The following is a 19698-nucleotide window of genomic DNA, read 5'->3' as shown; positions in this document are numbered from 1 at the left end:
CTTGTGCATGGAAAACTACAAACCATTATTGAGTGAAATTAAAGAAGACCTAAATAAATGGAAGCATATTCTGTGTTCATGGGCTGAAAGACTAAGCTTAGAGATGGGGGCAAAAAAGATCAGATGGCTCTAATCTCCTGAGTAAAGGCAGATTACTGGGAAAGCCTGGGATTTCTTCCACAAAAGTTGAAAAGTTTACGGAACGGAAGCAGCGAGCAGAGGCGGCGGCCGAGCTAGGCAGGGCCGGGCCGCCGGGGCGTCACCCCGCTCTCCGGAGCCGGGAGCTTCCTCGTTCCGGACGCCCGGGTTCTGCGAGGGCGAGCCTTGTCTCCCCGAGCTGGACTGTGAGCGCCCCCACGGCAGGGACCTGGACTCCCGCTTCCTCGGCATGCGGCCGACGTTCATGTGCTACGTGCCCGGCCCGGTGCTAGGCTCCGTGGGAGACACGGGTGAGAGGCCAGGGCGCCGGCCCGGGGAACTTCCAGGGGCTGCACTGCCTACACAGGTCACAAGGACCGCAAGCTGTGAAGCTGGTTCAGTGCACCTCTCTATAGGCTTTTGTATTTAAAAATCTTTGGACTGGGGTGGATTGATAAGAGTTTTCAAGTGGCATTTTGTACAGTGAGGGTCAGGACTTAGGAGTCTTGTCAGTGCCTTCCCCATAAGCCGGAGACCTGGTGACTTTCTGAGCACACTCGGATGTGCTAATGGGGGCGTACCACACACTGGGCACCTTCACACCCGGTTTCCAAGTAAATATACTTTTTCCCTCCTGTTGAAGTCGATAGCTTTCCTATTTAATAAACTCCAATATTCGTATTTTTTAAAAAGTTTAGTTTAACTGGTAGACTATATAGGTTGTAGTCATGGACAAGTAAGTTAAGGTCATATCTTAAAGACTGAACATAAGGCTAAAGTATTTGGACCTTATTCTCTTGAACACTGAGCTTTCAATGATATATGAACTTCCTTATTGAAAACCTTTGTTTTGTTGTCAGCATTCTTGGTTACTAGGCAGTGAAGTAGGAGAGATCATACATTTAAAGGTCTTAGAATACTGTTTCTTAGCGTGCTCTCACTAAATGTTTTGAACACTTATTACCATCTTGTATGTTCTTCGTATTTATTCTTTGTTGCAGCAGGCTGAAAAATAGCTCCCTAAAGATGTCCATGTCCTAATCCCCCAAACCTGTATATATGTTACCTTACATGGTAAATAGGTCTTAGCAGATGTGATTAAGCTAAGGATTTTGAGATGGGGAGTTATCCTGGATTAACTGGATGGGCCCAATGTAATCACAAGGGTCCTTATAAAACAGAGGCAGGAGGATTCGACATAGAGAAAAGGTGATGTGGTGACATAAGCAGAGATAAATTTGAACATGTTATGCTACTGGCCTTGAGGATGTAGGAAGTGGCCATGAGTCAAGAAATGTAGGCAGAACTCTTAAAAAAGGACCTAGGACTTGATGATTTGGGGGACATTCTCAGCCTATCCAGACTACAAAAGATGCTAAATATTAGAAGATCCACTGTCAGGAAAGCCAAGGGTATGGCTGGACAATCATTTGGTGGAGGATCAAAAGATCAGAGTATTCGATCATACAGAGGGCTCCTTGAAAAGATTAGGCATGTGACTCCTGGAACCCCTCAGTCATCTCAGAAGGCAAAAATGGAGATGAGATTAACTGGGAAAGATACAGAAGAGCCTCCTGTCTAAAGGAGTAAATCCCCATGACATACACAGGAGATCTACAAGGTTTGGGAATGTTAAAGCAGCAGAAACACTGCCAGGATGGACTAAACAGGGAAGAGACAAGATGAAATGAAAGGCTATTGAACTCCCATCATGCTACAGGAAGGAAATAGGCTGATATAACTGATATAGCCATCAATGGCAAACATGTGCTACTCTTCATGAAAAAGGATGAGTATGAGGGTGGAGATGCAGGGCCACAAGGCAAATCTGTGGGTACACAGGGCAGAGTCACGAACAACAGAGAATTTGCAGGACTTGAAACTTAGTGGGATTTGCCAATTTGGATCTTGCTGTGGTTTAGGATGGGTGATTTTTTTTTTCTTTCATTTTCTCCCTTTTTGAGTGGAAATGTCCGTGACTGTTATGTCTGGCCAACATTGTATATTTTGAGCACATAACTTGCCTTCTAGTTTCACAGACCCACAGATAAATACTTTTGCCCCAGGACCAATTATACCCAAAAGTTCGCCTATACCTAATTTACAGGATTTATATGAGATTGGGAATTGTTGAGCTGTTGAAGCCTAGTGTGATTCTGGACTTAAGTTGATACTGTGATGGGGTTAGACTCACAGGGTCCTTGGTAAGAGTGAATGTGTTTCACGCAGGACAGTTATGAGTTTTGGGGGTCAGAACGTCAACTGTGGTAGGCTGAATAAAGGTCCCCTAAAGATGCCCGCGTCCTAATCCCTGGAACCTGTGAATGTTACATGAGAAAGGAGACTGCAGAAGTGATATATATTGACAGGAAAGCATAGGCCCCTGGGCCAGACACAATTTATTACTCTTAGGAAAAAAAAAAGCCACCAGATCAGCATTAGTCAGTTCCTCATGTGCAACCAATCCCCACAGGATGGCATATGTGCCAGATATCACCCGTGCATGCAGTGGATGGAACTACAGAGGATGAGGCCCAAATTTTAAGACTCTGCACTTTAATGGGGCTGCTGGCACACTGCCCATCCTCCCCTCTAGAGATTATCCTGGAATTAGGCAAATATCTCAGGAGAGTGGAAGAAAAGGGCTTTATCTTTATTTTCCTTGGATGTCTCTATGGAAGGAGATGTGTCTAGCTTTAATATCCTGAAATGTCTCCTTATAAAACATTCTTAACGTGGCTGTAAATACCTTCATTCACAAGATACCAACCAGGCAGAAATGTGTTATTCATTGAGAACTGTCTTTCAACATTTTAAAACATCAAAAAAGCATCAATAGACTAGGAAATAGGAAAACTCAAATATTATAAAAACGTTACATGTGGTAGCAAATGGGGAAAATTTTCTACCTTATATGATTTCAAAGAGAAAGACCCTGCCAAAAGAAACATCACCCAGTGTGGTCAGAGAGTACACAGAGGGAGGCAAAAGGTGAAATTAGTTTGAGGAAACTATATTAAGAGTTATCAGTTGCTTTATCATCAGCAACATCATGAAGAAGTAACATCAATCAATGCTATTTTGGGATGCTTAGAGAGGTTCTCTGACAAAATCAATTTGGAAAAGAAATTTACCACATATTTAATACTTATTCCTGGGGATAATACCTCAAGGTACAGATATGTTCACCAATTGCTTAATGAGTGCCTACTATATATATACCATGCAAGGTGGGCACGATCTCTGTTCCTATGAAGCATGCATTCTAGTGTGGCCAAATGACAGCACTAGTAATCAAATATATTAAATTGTTACAAATCATAAATACTACAAAGGGAAGAGATAGAGAATATACCTTAACTAAGGTGGTTAGGAAAGACCTCTTGACGGAAGTAACATTTAATTCAGTCTATTTTCAAAACAGCAGCCAAAGTAAGTCTGTTAAAACTTAATTCAAATCAGGAGTTTGCTCTGCTTAAACCCTCTAACTGTTCTCTATTTCACTTAACAAAAGCCAGAGGCCCTGCAATTGTCTCGAGCCCTTCATGATTTGGTCCCCCAATAACTCCCTGACTGCCCCACCGTACTACTATTTCTATAACACTTATGATCCTCTAAAAAATATTATATAACTTATTTATTAAGCTTATTGTCTATCTCTTCTTGCTAAAAGCCCTACTTGAACGGATCTTTGCTTTGCTCACTTTTGTATCCCAAATATCTAGATTAGTTTCTGGCCTATAATAGATGTTCATTAAATTGTTGTTCAATGAATGTAAAATAAAATCACATTATGATTTTATTAATATGTAAATATAACAAAAAACAAAGTCACCACAGTTTTATATTAACATTTAAATAAAACATAGAAAAATATCACAAAATAAGAAATACAAAAACAAAACTAGGTTAAGATTTTATTCAATGTGATAGGTGTGTTTGCCTATTCGTAAGTTCATTCCAGTTGGGAACACAGGAGGACAATGCTACCCGTGCTGCACCATTCAACCCATTTCTTTCCTTTGTTTTTTAAATGGGTCAAGACTGAAAATCCCAGTTCACACAAATTAGTTGTTGTGAATGGTAGCAATAGCAGGACACTCTCTCTACTTAGCAATGTAAAGTCTGCTTTTACCTTAATCCAAAAGGCTGATAAATTTAATGTCTCATAATCACTCTTCAAAGTATATGAAGAACTAAGCTGCAATAATTCATTTTCTTCTTCAGGTATCAAATTTAACTCAATTGCTGACTCAGGGTTTCGAAAAGCAAATGGATCTTTTACCCAACAATTTTCCCTTAATGTTTCAAATTTCTCTTCTGGAAAGAAATGGTTAAAAGTTTGAGACAGAGAAGTCAGATGCAACAATATCTCTAATTTTAATTCTTCCAAAATGTTTTCATTAATAGTATTCTCTTCAATATGTTGCAAAAATTTTGGAAACATGTAGTAGCTAGAACTATTACTCTTAAGTCTTGCTTGCCAGAACAATAATGTCTTTTTGAATCCTTGGATATATTCAACATATTGGAATATATCACTGTTTCTCCCCTGTAGTTTTAAACTTCGTTCATTAAGAATGCCAAAAATGTCAGTTAAATATGCCAATTTTGTTATCCAAATATCATCTTTGAAAATATTTGCCAAATGAGATTTTTTTCTCACAAGAAAAATGTGAATCTCATTCCTGAGTTCATAAAGCCTGTCTAGTATTTTCCCTTGAGATAACCAACGAACTTTGTTATGATACAGTAAGTGGGTATAATTAGTTCCAATCTCTGAACAAAATGTGTCCAGAAGTTGGTTCTTCAGTGAGCTTCCTTTAATAAAATTAACAACTTTCACTGCAGTTTTCAATACTTCCATGAGATTCTGTGGAATTTCTCTGGCTGCTAAAGCCTCACAATGATTCCATACAGCACCATTATTAGAAACTTCTAGCAATTTTTTAATTACTCTGCTATGTTTCCCAGTTATGTTTGCAGTTCCATCACTTGTAATTCCTTTATAGTTTTTCCGGTTTAATTTATATTGACTAACAATGCACTTTTCTAATTCTATAAAAATATCTAATCCACTTAGGTGTGTGGTTAAATTTAAACAACACAAAAAATCCTCCATAAAATCATCTTGCCACGCATATCTGACATAAACTAAAAGTTCTGTGCAGCTTCCAATATCAGTGCTCTCATCAAGCTGGATTGCAAAATCTATACCAGACTGTAACCGAGTAATAAGCATTGTTTCCAGATGTTCTGCAATAGCACAAATTTGAAGAGATATTATGTTATCACTCGGTATAGTTTTCAATTTATCAACTGATTTATCATCAAAAATTATATGCACCGTATCCAAACATGCTGGAAGAATAATTTTTTCAGCAGCTGTTTGAGCCATTTTCTCCTTTGCCACACAATATGCAACTAAATATGATGATAATGAAGCTTTTTCACTAACAGTAGTACAAAAACTAAGAAATTCTGTTGATAACTTTACATATTTTTCTTTCTTTGAAAATATTCAAGAGGTTTATCAATAAGCTCAGCATGCTGAGTTTCTAAGTGTCTTTTTAATTTTGAAGGTTTTAAGCTTTCATTTGCAAGAATATTACTACAAATAACGCACTGGGGTCTTTCATTTTCAAAGGGTTTCTTACATTTGATAAAACCATATTTTAAATAATCCTCATTATAACGTCTTGCAAGTACTTTTTTCTTTTTGAAATGTGGCTCAAATGAAGTTGAAGTTTGCTGATTGGAAGCAATATTTTTCTCAATATTGTTACTATTCATACTTTCAGATCCAAGAGTAGAACTTGAGCATGCTTCTGTATATTTCACTTCATAGTTCCTCTTTCTTTTAATAAAGAAATGATCCATTTTAAGAGTAATTTATTCCAGTTGTATTAAAGTGTTATAATTGCCACTAAAATATAGCCTAGATAACATCCTCTCCCAAAATGTACTCAAAAGTTTGTAGTTCTCCACATCTAGCTGCAAATCATGGAAAATAAATAAATAAATAAATAAATAAAAAACAAAAACTAGACTGCACAATATTAACCTTGTTATTAAAACCAAACAAGACATTAGTGAGCAAATGATTGAAAAACCATTTCCTAGTCAATATGCATTATATTCATCATATCCCCTCCACCAAATACCTTTCTCAGATTAAAATTTACCTCAGTATTTCTTGCAATGTGCAAAATTCTGGCAAAGGATCCATCCAAAGCACTTCGACATTTTATATTTTATTTTGCTTTTTAAAAAATGTTCATCGTGACTCACAGAACTGATTTCGTGACCCACTAAATGGGTTACACACGTTGTGTGAAAAACAGATATACAGATATGTTGAGCCCTCTGCTTTGTTGGTAACTTGAGTATGTCTACTTGATGATCAAGGAATTTTGCTGATCCACTAGACTGTCAGCTGGTGCAGGCACATTCTTGAAGTAGTAGGTCTATATCTTGGAGTTTCAGTCCTGATACTTTTCGATAGGAAGAGTTTTTAAGAGTACCTGTTATGGTCTCATCTGGTGAGGATCCAATGAGTTTTCCATGGATAGGTCAACTATCAGGTTGGAGCTGATACTGTTTCATGGAACTTTCTTGGAATGCATCCTTGACCTGGGAATAAGACCAGAATGATACCGAAGCATCAGAATACAGAGAAACATTAGTGTCAGCTAAAGGGACCTTTACAAAATCCAAGATCACGGGTACTGAAGAAAAAGTCCACAGCTCTTCTCATCAGTAGCTTATATGGGCTTAGGCTTATTTCTGAAAGGCAAATCACCTCAAACAAGATTGGTAAATAGAAAATTATGTCAGCAGCATGGAAATTGCCACCAGGAATAGCAAAATAGATTAAGCCAAACACAGCAAACCGTGGTCTATAGCCCATTCACCACATATTCCCCTTAGCTTGGTTTGGCCATGCCTGTCTTGGAAGTACTTATTGTACAACCCTTTTTCATGATCATGTATTTGGGCCTTATCACAGTAACACAGCAGTTTCAACCCTTCCTTACACATCCTGCCTTCAAACTATCGTTTTAACTTTTTTTGTAAAGTCCTATATTTACTGTAGTGTTTATTAGGAATTCTACATGTTTTAAGTGTGCTGATACTTTTTATTAGGATTGCTGCATTTTGGTATTGCTCTAGTTACAAAGTTGTAGGCTCTAGCACTATTTCCCCATAAGTCCTGTTATTATTTAGCATATATTGTTGCAAATGAGTTATTATTTTTTAGGAAGTTATATAGTGTTAAAGCTGAAATGCCCATATCTTGAAATTACCTTTGTTATTTGCCTGGTGAATGAGTCCAATTACTTGAGGGGAGGTTGGAATTCCCAGTTTAAAATGAATAAATTTGAAATTCCTTAGCTAGTCATTTAAATGGATTTTTTTTTTAAATGGATAGGTCTCTGCCTACTCAGAAAATAAAAATATAACTACTAAACAATATTAAATGCTGATTTTAGAAAGTTGGATGAAATCCATCTTAAGGGATAAAAGGGCCCCCAAAGGCACTAGTATTGTTTTCCTACCTTGTGGAACTGTGGGGAGCCGCTTTCCGGGTTAAGGCCTAGTGGACACGCCGCGACCTGCTCTAGAGTAGCCCCCGCCCATCGTTTGAGCCAAGATGGCGCCCGTATCCTGCTTCCGCATATGACGCATGAGGCAGCGGTTGCTGCTAGCCTATTGTACACGCTTACGTAGTGCCAGCACATTGGTTGTAACTATTGAATATAAGAAATTACCCGGGCTAGCCTCGGAGAGACAGCCCACAGGGAGCCGTGCCTGACGGCCGCATAGAGGTTGTTCTCCCGCGGGGTATAGGGCCTCGTGTGGAATATGTAACAGAGAAAGTTTTCTTCCTGGCTCCAGTAAAAGGCTTGCATTCACTGCTATTGTGTGCCTCAAGTGTCAGTTTGTCTGTGTCTCTCCCTCTTTCCCTCTGTTCTCCTTGCCGGCCGAGGACAGGACGCGCGGGACCGAGTGAGAAGGCGCCGGACAAGTGGTGGCCCGTACGGGGCACTCCTTTCGCCTCGCTCCTTTTTCATTGCAGCGGACTTCCCGCGCCTGATCAGCGCGAGAAGGTGAGTGTTTCTTTTACGTGAGAGTCAGGGCCCGTGGGTTCTCAGGCGGTCCCGGGGACTCGGAAGAGCTCTCCGAGTGGTTAAAGTACAGTGCCGACTGCAAGCATGGGGCAGTCTGGAAGTTCACCTTTGTTGGCTCCTTTAAAAACCCTCCTGAAGCAGAGGGGTATCTCAGTTAAGAAAAGCTCCCTACAGAGGTTTCTCGATGATGTTGAAACTTTTGCCCCTTGGTTTCCCTCCACCGGCAGCCTCAGTCTGCCCTCTTGGCTGAAGCTTGGTCACGATATAGACCGGGCGCGGCAGACGGGCGTTTGTCTGGATCCAGTTCTAGTCCCTATATGGGAGACCGTCCGCGCGGTCCTTGAACTGGAGTCGGCTACAGGCCTAAGTCCGTCCTCCGCCTTGCAAGAGGTACGGCACGCTCTCCAGGAAACCCAGTCGGTGTCATCTGCGGCCGGCTCCCATAAAGGCAAGCAGCCAGAGTTGAGTGGTGGTAGCTCGGACACCTCTGCCTCAGAATCGGATAGCGTTGACGGTGAGGGAGCGGAAGCGCCTCCATTAATTGATTGGGAGGAGCCTCCCGCCCCACCCACGCGGCCTTCCGCCCCGCCGGCGCCTGTCGCCGCGTCGCAAAAAACGCCGCGGCTTCCGGTGGGCTGGTTGAGCGGTTCCGCCAAAGGCCCTTACCGAGAGCTCCCACTAGTGCCCGAATCCGATAATCACGATGGTCCGCCTTTGCGGGACCTGGAACCCCTTGCAGGCGGGCCGGGGGAGGGGCATCCACAGCCGTATCCCCCACCTGAATACTCAGGCCCCCTAGACCCCATATCATCAGAATGTGGAAGGAGGCATTTCTGGAAATGGGTCCCCTCTTTCACCTTTAGGCCTTTCGGTATACTAGGTGGGTACCAACCACTTAAGCCAGAACCATCCCCAGAAATGTACCCGGTTATTATTAACCATCAAGGCAACAACCAATATGAAGCATATGATTACAAACTTTTGAAGGAGCTAAGGCAGGCCGTCCATCAGTACGGCCCCAATGCCCCTTATACCCTGAACATGGTTGAAAACCTCTCCGCCCTAAATCATACGCCCGCAGATATCGTTCAGTTAGCCCGTGCTTGTTTGCCACCAGGCCGATTTATAGATTGGAAAGCGTGGTTTGAGGAGTTAGCTGAGGAACAAGCGGCTAAGAACGCAACGGGAAGACATGGCGCGTGGAATACAGACATGCTGTTGGGGAGGGGAGCCCATGCCCAAAATCAAACGCGGTTCCCTCAAGAGGTCTATGCCCAAATCTTCCGTTGTTTCGTGGGAGCTTGGAAAAAGCTGACAGGTGAGGGAGAGGCTCAAGCCTCGCTCAGTAATATTCATCAGGGCCCCACAGAACCTTTTGTGGACTTTGTAGCCAAAATGCAGACTGCAGCCGAGAGAATTTTCTCAGATCCAGGGGTGGCAGAGACTGTAGTTAAACAAATGATATTTGAACAGTGCAATAAGGAATGTAAAGTTATTTTAGCACAAAACAGAGGAAAACAGCTGACGGACTGGGTTCGGCTTTGCAGAGATGCTGGCAGCCCGTTAACTAATGCAGGTCTAGCTGCCATGCTAGCCAACTCCTTACAAGTGTCTGCAAAGAAATCTAAAGAACCAGAAATGAAGCCCAGAGGATGTTATCATTGTGGCCAGCTGGGACATATTAAGAGGAACTGTCCCAATAAAGGTCAACCACCTACCACTCCACAGTTTGGTAGACCATATGCAGCAACCAGGCTATGTGGCCGTTGCCACAAGGGACCTCATCGCGCAGAAGACTGTAGGTCAGCCTTCGATGCGCAAGGTGTGCGCCTTTCTGGCCGTCCTGAACAGGACCCAAAAAACGGGCAGGGGGGGTCCACCCTTTCGGTGGGCCCCCCTGCATGCCATCCGGCGACACGACGCCCGCCCAAATCCGCGCATCCCCTGGGTCAGCGGGACTGGACCTCTGTGCCACCTCCAGACTCGTACTGACCCCCTCCATGGGTGTCCAGTTGGTAGGGACCTCCTTTAAAGGGCCCTTGCCAACAAAGACTGTTGGGCTCATAATAGGGAGAGCATCCACAGCCCTGAAAGGACTAAATGTCATACCAGGTGTTGTGGATTCAGATTTCACAGGTTACGTCCAGATTATGGTACAATCTCAGCAAGGTACGCTGGTCATTGCAAAAGGTGACAAGCTGGCACAGCTCTTGCTCTTACCCAGCTTACATACACTCTTTCCGAGTAGACCCAGACAGAGAGGAGATAAGGGATTTGGGTCTTCAGGAGAAGTTTTTGAGGGCCTCCATATGTCTCTGGAGTCTCGACCCATGCTGACTATCAAGGTACAAGGCAGATCTTTCCTAGGCCTGCTAGATACCGGGGCCGATCGGTCAATTATAAGACAGCAGGACTGGCCCTCCACCTGGCCGACGTGCAAGGCGGAAGATACCATCAGAGGAATAGGCCAGGTTTCGGCACCCATGCTGAGTGCCGCTGCCCTTCATTGGGCAGACGAAGAAGGACACCAAGGTAGTTTTCAGCCATATGTATTAGCCCTGCCTGTTTCCCTGTGGGGAAGAGACATTCTTACCCAGATGGACGTTACCTTGACCAGTGGTTGCTCCCCAACCTCTAAGCGATTGTTAAAAGGAATGGGATATGTCCCCGGCAAAGGCTTAGGAGCCTCGTTACAGGGACGTGTAGAGCCCATACAAGCTACCTCCAACATTGTCAAGCAAGGCCTGGGTTTTTCCTGGGGGCCACTGAGGGAATGTTCCCACCCACACCCATAAAGCTAAAATGGAAAACCAGATCTCCGGTTTGGGTGCCTCAGTGGCCCTTATCACGGGAAAAGCTCTCCGCATTACACACTCTGGTGTCAGATCAGCTAAGAGAGGGCCACCTCATTCCCTCCACATCACCTTGGAACACCCCTATTTTTGTCATAAAGAAAAAATCAGGCAAATGGAGGTTGCTGCACGATTTAAGAGCCATCAATAATTGCATGGAGCCTTTAGGGCCCGTTCAGATGGGGTTGCCCCTCCTTTCGGCCCTGCCAGAGCGTTGGCCTGTTATCATCCTAGATATCAAAGACTGTTTCTTTTCTATCCCACTTCACACAGAGGATACCCAAAAATTTGCTTTTACTGTGCCCTCTCTAAACCAAGAGGAGCCCTGTCACCGCTTTGAGTGGACGGTCCTGCCCCAGGGCATGACCAACAGCCCTACCATGTGTCAGTTGTATGTCGCTGCACAGTTGGCCGATACCCGGCAGCAATTCCCCAAAGTAAGGATCCTTCATTACATGGATGATATCTTGCTGACTCATGAAAGCCCAGATCTCCTTAACGCTGCACTATCACATTTGGTTCTTACACTTAGAGAGGTCAATCTTGAAATAGCCCCAGAGAAGATCCAGATGACCGAGATTGTCACCTTCCTGGGAGCAAAACTTACGTCTACTCAAGTCTCCCCCCAAAAGGTGTCTCTCAGGTTAGATAAACTGAACACCCTCAATGACTTACAAAAACTCATGGGAGACATAAATTGGGTTCGCCCATATCTGAAGTTACCCAATGCCGAATTAAGACCTTTGTTTGACTTGCTTAAAGGGGATCCGGACTTAGCTTCGCCCCGGTCCTTCACCCCTGAAGCGAGACAGGCACTATGCCAAGTAGAACAGGCACTCAGTAGTGCCACGTTAAAAAGAATAAACCCTGATAAGCCTTTCGAAGCTTGCCTGCTGCCGACGGTGTCACAGCCCACGGCGGTGCTGTGGCAACAGGGGCCATTACTCTGGATCCACCCCGGAGTTTCTCCAAAAAAGATCTTAGAGCATTACCCTACCGCAGTTGCAGATCTGGCCCTGGAGGCCATCAAGAAGGCCATCCAACACCTTGGCCAACCACCAAAAAACCTTAGAGTACCCTACTCTCTCCCACAAATTGAGGTGCTTACCGGATGCATAGATCAATGGGCTGTTCTCCGATGCACCTTTTCGGGATGTATTAATAACCAATATCCCAAAGACCCCCTCTTACAGTTTGTCACCCAACATCCGGTAATCTTTCCCAAAGTGACTTCGTCTAGGCCACTAGCGAACGCCCTCACCGTGTACACGGATGGCTCCAGCTCCGGTACAGGGGCGTATTGTGTGGAAGGGGACACTCCCAAAACAGTGTTTTTTTCAACCACAAAAACCGCAGTGGGTTGAATTGCAGGTTACTATTACAGTCCTGAGAGAGTTTCCTGGCCCCCTGAATATTGTCTCTGATTCCCTTTATGTCGTAAATTCTCTACAAATCCTAGAAACTGTGGGCATTATAAAATGCTCCTCCACTGTAAGCACATTCTTTCTCGAGCTGCAAAAGACGATTCGTACTAGGCAACATCCCTTTTACACAACTCACATTAGGGCCCATACAGGCCTACCTGGTCCCGTGGCCCAAGGAAATCACATAGTAGATGTGGCCACTCGACAGCCACACGTCTTCCCCGTGCTGACACCATATCAGCAAGCCCGAGAGTTCCACGCCAAATTTCATATCAATGCAGGTACCCTGGCTAAGCGGTTTAGTATACCGCGAGCGGCCGCTAGAGACATAGTCCGAGCTTGTGGAAATTGTGTTACTCAACAGCATATCCCATCTGTGGGAGTTAACCCTAGAGGTCTCGCCCCAGGAGACATTTGGCAAATGGATGTCACTCATCATTCAGAGTACGGAAAAATCAAATACCTGCATGTGTCAGTAGACACATGTTCTCAAATATTATTTGCCTCTGCTGAGACAGGAGAAAAAGTCCACCAAGTCATTGCACACTGCCTTGCCGCTTGGGCAGCGTGGGGCAAGCCAAAAATGTTAAAGACAGATAACGGACCTGCTTATACCAGTAAAACTTTCCAAAAATTTTGTGATAATATGGGAGTACAATTGAAGCATGGAATCCCTTACAACCCTCAAGGACAAGGTATCATTGAAAGAGCACACAGGTCTCTGAAAGACTTGCTCAAAAAACAGAAAGAGGGGATAGGTCACGGCCTATCCCCAAAGGCTCAACTGTCTGTAGCCTTATTCACGTACAATTTCTTAAATGAAAATTCACAGGGCATGACACCTGCCCTTCAGCACACCTCCCCGAGTCCTCCACATAGAGGTCTAGTCCGATGGAAGGATGTCCTGTCAGGACAGTGGCAAGGCCCTGACCCCGTGCTCAGCTGGGCCAGAGGCTCTGTTTGTGTCTTCCCACAGGAACCAGGACGTCAACCGGTGTGGGTTCCGGAGAGATTGGCGAGAACCGTATCAACGCCCGAGAGCGCTGAGAAGCTGCAGCCTGACCAATTGGGGAACCCCCAACATGACACAAGAGACCCAACCTTCAACGCTGGTGACGACCAGCAAGATGACCAGCAAGATGATGAGAATGATCCTGACCGCCTCCCCGTCGTCCAGGGGGAGGACCGGTGATCCCAACCCCTATTCCCCTATAAATACCCTCCTGATTTGTTTTCTCTTTCTCAGCAGTGTTGCAGTGGTTCAGGGAGAAGATCAGTTCCTCTGGGGCCTCTGGCACCATCCCCCGACGCTAGCTCCCTTTTCTGCGGGGTCCCCCGCCTCTCCTCAGTTCTTCACTCCTAATTTAACTCTTAGCCTCCATCATCTACCTTTGCCTGCCAATGTTTCCTCCATAACCTTCAACGAGACCTTTCCTCTAACCGATGATACGCTGATCCTTTCATTTGCTAATCGCTCTATAGCTAATTGTTCCTGCGCAAACAGCACAAGTACTGCCTGTGATACCCATTGCACTCAGGTGACTTTTGGAGTCTTGCTAGAATTTCTTAATACCTCGGCTGGCTATCAACAGGATTGTGAGGGGTTGCTTAACAAAAATGAGACGAAAAGATGCCTCAAGTTTTCTGGGTTTAGACCAACAGTCCTTAACTGCTCTCGAGATCCTGATGCCCCGCAGCCTCCTTTCTCCCCTTGCGCGCATGATCTGCACAGGAAAACCACTCTGGGGGACTTCTCTTGGCACAGCTGCATGCCCGTGAGGCACCCGTTCCTCTTAAGCGAGGACTGGTGGCTCTGGTCCGTGCGCCCTCACATACGTAATTTCACAGCAATAAGCAAAATCCGAAACTATACTGAGGCATCGGCGTGGGGTACTGTAAACCAATGTCGAGAACCGCTAATCGACCCCATAGCCTCCCGTATCCAAACCTTCGCTCAGCATTTGGCCTGCAACCCCCTGGGGGCATGTCTGGACCTGCGCTATTTCATGCTATTGAATGGTACCCTTACCAACACGTCAACCGACGCGACGGGTGACTCTACCACTGCCAATTGTTCCTTTTCGGGTGCAGAGGGAACATATGCTGATAAGAATTGTTCCTTCCCTTTGCACAGGCAGGTTTGTGTGCTCCCTCCCTTCGCCTTTCTACTCTCTACAGAGCCTACCTTTAACTGTTCCAGCGTCCCCTGTACCCTGTCTGAATGCTGGAGCGGATTCCCTCCCTACGCCATCCTAACCTACCGTCCCAGCTATGTTTGGGTCCCGGTCAACACCACTGATTGGGTAGGCCCTATTACCCAGGTTGTGTCAACGAAAAACTTTCCGTTTTCTGGACCTTTTAATCCCTCCCTTAACAGGAAACCAAGAAGTGTCAAAAGCTGGCTGTGGAACCTCGGCGGCATCGTCGCTTCAGTGTTCGTCCCAGCAGTGGGGAATGCGGTGCTTCAAGCCTGGACAACGGAGCAGATCGCCCTGACGATGGAAACAGTCAACACTTTAGCCAATGCCACCCGGGACGCGTTGCACGCCCACAATCTAATGTTAGAGTTGAATTTGCAAGCGATCCAGAAAATGCAAAATGAAATACAGGAACTTGGACAGGAGATAGATGGGCTCTGGAAAACAGTCGAGCAACTGTGTGACACCCGATGGATCCTTTTCAGACTTTGCGTCACTCCGGTCAGGGCCAATGTAACTGCTAACACCCACAAAGTCTCTGACTGGCTTAAAAATACTTATCTGCCAACTTTTACCAATCTTACCCAGCAGGTGGACGTCAGCCTGGACAAGATTGGGACCGTTAAGTTGACCCCCGTTAAGTTCAACCTTGTCAGTTTGGTAACTGACCTGTGGAACCGAGTTACCTCCTGGTTTTCATGGCCCAATCTGACCACTTGGGTTCTCCTCGCTATAGGGTTGTTGGTGGGTTTAGTAATCGTCAAATGCCTGTTAGAACGCTTGTTTCAAGCACAGCAGCAACTGCGCGTTACCACTATGATGGCTATGTCTTCAACCTGTAGTCCTCCTGACAGTAGCTTCTATACTGATCGATCCCCGTCCCGGCCACTCGGGGTGGGGCGCTCTGGGGCCAGGTTCGCGGCAAAGTCCATGGCCGTATCCCGGATATAACATATAACTCCAGCAGTCTTAATTTTTGTCTCAGGCGAGTCTCTTAGGCGGAGTCCCAGTTGTGGCCAGACTGGACTCTGGCCATTGCACAGAGACGCCTAGTGACGCCTTTAACGCTGGTTGCCACTCTCCTGCCCCAATCGTCTTTCCCCAGTTACGAGGCGAAGTACTGTAGGGAGAGTCACGTTGTTTCCAGCTCACGGGCTCTCCGGTCTCTATATGAGGTAAGCATTCTGGTCGGTGCCAGAGGTTCCGCCGTAAAATGGCAGGGGCCTAGTCCAGACTCCCCAAAGCACCAAAACATGTAGTGGGTCACTCAGGCCCACGGGAGTACACTCATCAATGGAGACACTGGGTTGAAATATATAAAAAAGGGGGAGATGTGGGGAGCCGCTTTCCGGGTTAAGGCCTAGTGGACACGCCGCGACCTGCTCTAGAGTAGCCCCCGCCCATCGTTTGAGCCAAGATGGCGCCCGTATCCTGCTTCCGCATATGACGCATGAGGCAGCGGTTGCTGCTAGCCTATTGTACACGCTTACGTAGTGCCAGCACATTGGTTGTAACTATTGAATATAAGAAATTACCCGGGCTAGCCTCGGAGAGACAGCCCACAGGGAGCCGTGCCTGACGGCCGCATAGAGGTTGTTCTCCCGCAGGGTATAGGGCCTCGTGTGGAATATGTAACAGAGAAAGTTTTCTTCCTGGCTCCAGTAAAAGGCTTGCATTCACTGCTATTGTGTGCCTCAAGTGTCAGTTTGTCTGTGTCTCTCCCTCTTTCCCTCTGTTCTCCTTGCCGGCCGAGGACAGGACGCGCGGGACCGAGTGAGAAGGCGCCGGACATGGAACTAATAGACAGATTATGAGCCTAGGCTACTTCAGGAAAATTTGGGACATACTAATTTGGGACACACTAAATCACTAGCCTGTAACCACATCAATGTCATATGGTTACAGGTTAGTGATTTTCCTTTGAGGAATATCATCTATCCTTTACCTTTGAGTGAAATAGAGTACAATACACAAACAAGATAGAGGTTTCAGGACTACCAGGTGGCACTCGAAAATGTGTTATAAATGCTGTCAATGTTTATGAGACTGTCGCTATTTGTATTTATTTGGGATCCTAATCTTTAATAATAAAGCTCTCTTTGAATGACATGTCATAGTGGTATAGTGACATTGAAACAAGATATATGTTGCCACAGAAGCTAGAGCTTTGATGATATTCCCGTGAGACTTCATTAATTCTATCTATGTGGTTCACTCTTGACTTTTTTGCACCAAATATCTACAGCAACAGCCCTGGCATCTCTTTTGACTTTGATCCACATTTCCACTGACTCTCAAATTCTACTGTTCCTCCTCAGCTTTTTACCTCTTGTGTTCCATAATAGGGTTAAATACATGACCATCCTCCCAGTTTCCCAGGCAAGAAACCCTGGGTTTGAAGTCTGCTTAAACTCCTCACTCTCCCTCAAGAGTCAGCATTCAAAGAATTGAGTTTGATTGCAGGCTCTGCCACTTACTGGCTCTTATGCAATTAAACTCTGTTTCCTCAAATGCAGAATGGAAATGACAACAATTATCTACCTTGTAGTGTTGTAAGGATTAAAGGGAATAACATATGTAAAGTGCTTAGGGCAGATCCTGGATCACATTTATTCATTCATGCACTCAACAAAAATTGAGTGTCTCCTATAGGCCAGGCATCATTCTAGGCACTAGGGATACAGGTATAAACAAAACAATCAAAATACTTTCAGCTTTTAACCTGAGTGAAATGCAGAGCCACTGGAGGGTTATTAGAAGAGCAGTAACATCATCTGACTTACATTTTAAATGAACCCCACTGGCTGCCATGTGAAAAACAAATTATACGAGAGCAAGAAGGGAACAAGGAAAATCAGTTAGCTGGCTAAAGCAGTAAGTCATGTGAGAGATAACTGTGACTTAGACAAGAGTGTGGAATTGCAATGGTAAAAATTGTTGAATTTTAGATAAAATGTGAAAGTCTAGGCTAAAATATTTGTTGAGAGAGCAACTGTAGAGCATAAGAAAGAATATAGTCAAGGATGATTCAAGGGATTTTTGTCCTGATAATGGAATTGCCATTTACTAAGATTCAAAGACCACAGAAGGAACAGCTCTGTAGGGGAAGATAAGTTCAATTTTTGGACAACTGAAGTTTGAAATACCATTAATTATTTCATATTTCAAACACTATATTCCCAAGTAGAGATGTTAGGTGGACAGCTGGACTTATGGTTCTGGAGTTCTGAATTGAGGTTCAGGTTACCTAAGATATAAATTTGGAAGTTACCAGCAAAAAGACAGAATTTAAAGCCATGAGACTGACTGAGATCACTTAAAATGTAAGTATAGATAGAGAAAAGATGTGTATACTGACCCCTGTGACATTCCAATGTTTAGAGGTGAGGGAAATGAGGTGAAATCTGTAAAGGAGACAGAAGTAGTCTCCAAAGTAGGAGAAGAACCAAGGTGATAACTGGTTTCAGTGGTGGAGTGGGATGTAAGTCTCCAAGAAGAGAACAGAAGGAGCCGAAAAATGAGGCAGTAGCTAGAGGTAGATGCAGATCAATTAAAGGTTTTCTTAAAATAGAAACATAAACAGCATGTTTATATAGTGATGGAAATGATCCAGCAGGAAAGGAAAAGTAATGATGCAGGTAAAAGAGGGGAAAACACTGGAGGAATGCCCTTTTCCTACAGGAAAAGTAGAAATATTGCCAATTCACCTATAGCAATAGTAGAGACAGTATAATTGGGTATAGACCTGGTTGACATGGTGATGAAAGTATGGGGAAGCTCTTTCCTAACCAAAAAACAATGCAAAATTATAAGCTGAGTGGGAGGCAGAAGTAGCAAATGTTGGAAGAAATTTTGACAGAAGCGAGTTAATTTCTGGGAAAATGGTAATAGGACTAGTCTAGGAAAACATTTTAGGATTTTAAGTGAATCCAGTCTGCATGGTTGTCTTACATGCCTAATGCAATAATAAATATTATTATAATGCTTGATGGGTGGACTTTTAATTCCCTGCCATTTATCTCTTAGATACAGCTCCACAGTGCTGTGAATATCATCTTTTAAAAACACAGCTATTCAGTGGCAGAGAGATTCCAAAAGGAGCCGAGAGGTCACTCTGGTGGGCACTCTTATGCACACTTTAGACAACCCTTTTTAGGTTCTAAAGAATTGGGGTAGCTGGTGGTGGATACCTGAAACTATCAAACTACAACCCAGAACCCATGAATCTCGAAGACAGTTGTATAAAAATGTAGCTTATGAGGGGTGACAATGGGATTGGGAAAGCCATAAGGACCACACTCCACTTTGTCTAGTTTATGGATGGATGAGTAGAAAAATAGGGGAAGGAAACAAACAGACAAAGGTACCCAGTGTTCTTTTTTACTTCAATTGCTCTTTTTCACTCTAATTATTATTCTTGTTATTTTTGTGTGTGTGCTAATGAAGGTGTCAAGGATTGATTTGGGTGATGAATGTACCACTATGTAATGGTACTGTAAACAATCGAAAGTACGATTTGTTTTGTATGACTGCGTGGTATGTGAATATATCTCAATAAAATGAAGATTAAAAAAAAAAAACACAGCTATGATCAATTTCCTCATAATTCAAAAACTTCAAATGGCTGTGAGCTAGTGTAAACTCCTCAGGATAACATCCTTTAAATCGAAGCCTCATTGTATCTTCCTAGGTTTCTCCTTTATCACATATCTCCGTACACTCTATACATTTTAAGCTATAAGACCATGGAAACTCTTGAAATATTTCATGCACTTTTATGTCTCTGATTTGTTCTGACTAGTATTCTCTCTGCTTGGAATATTCTTCTTGCCCCCTTTGTCATTTGAGATTCTATTCATTCTTTACAATTTTGCTCAAATGGTACAGCATTCACCCATTCAACTAACATTTAAGTACCTTCAATGTGTCAGGCACTGCAGATACAAAGCAAGAG

The 19698-nt window shown here is 44.1% G+C and overlaps 1 protein-coding gene across 3 annotated transcripts in view; it reads right to left on the bottom strand.

Annotated features, from left to right (window-relative positions):
* BST1 (bone marrow stromal cell antigen 1) overlaps window positions 1-19698 on the bottom strand; it is a 126907-nt gene that overhangs the window by 55238 nt on the left and 51971 nt on the right. For all 3 annotated transcript variants that reach the window (XM_037829431.1, XM_037829429.1, XM_037829430.1), the window contains exon 2: window positions 6324-6771. In XM_037829431.1, the coding sequence (XP_037685359.1) occupies window positions 6324-6367 (44 nt within the window). In that variant the 5' untranslated portion in view covers window positions 6368-6771. The remainder of the gene's footprint in view (window positions 1-6323; window positions 6772-19698) is intronic.

This window comes from Choloepus didactylus, chromosome 3, assembly GCF_015220235.1.
Source record: "Choloepus didactylus isolate mChoDid1 chromosome 3, mChoDid1.pri, whole genome shotgun sequence".
In the NCBI taxonomy this organism is placed as follows: Eukaryota; Metazoa; Chordata; class Mammalia; order Pilosa; family Megalonychidae; genus Choloepus; species Choloepus didactylus.
The sequence above is the reverse complement of the archived record's forward strand: the minus strand, read 5'-3'. Positions and strand labels throughout refer to the sequence as shown.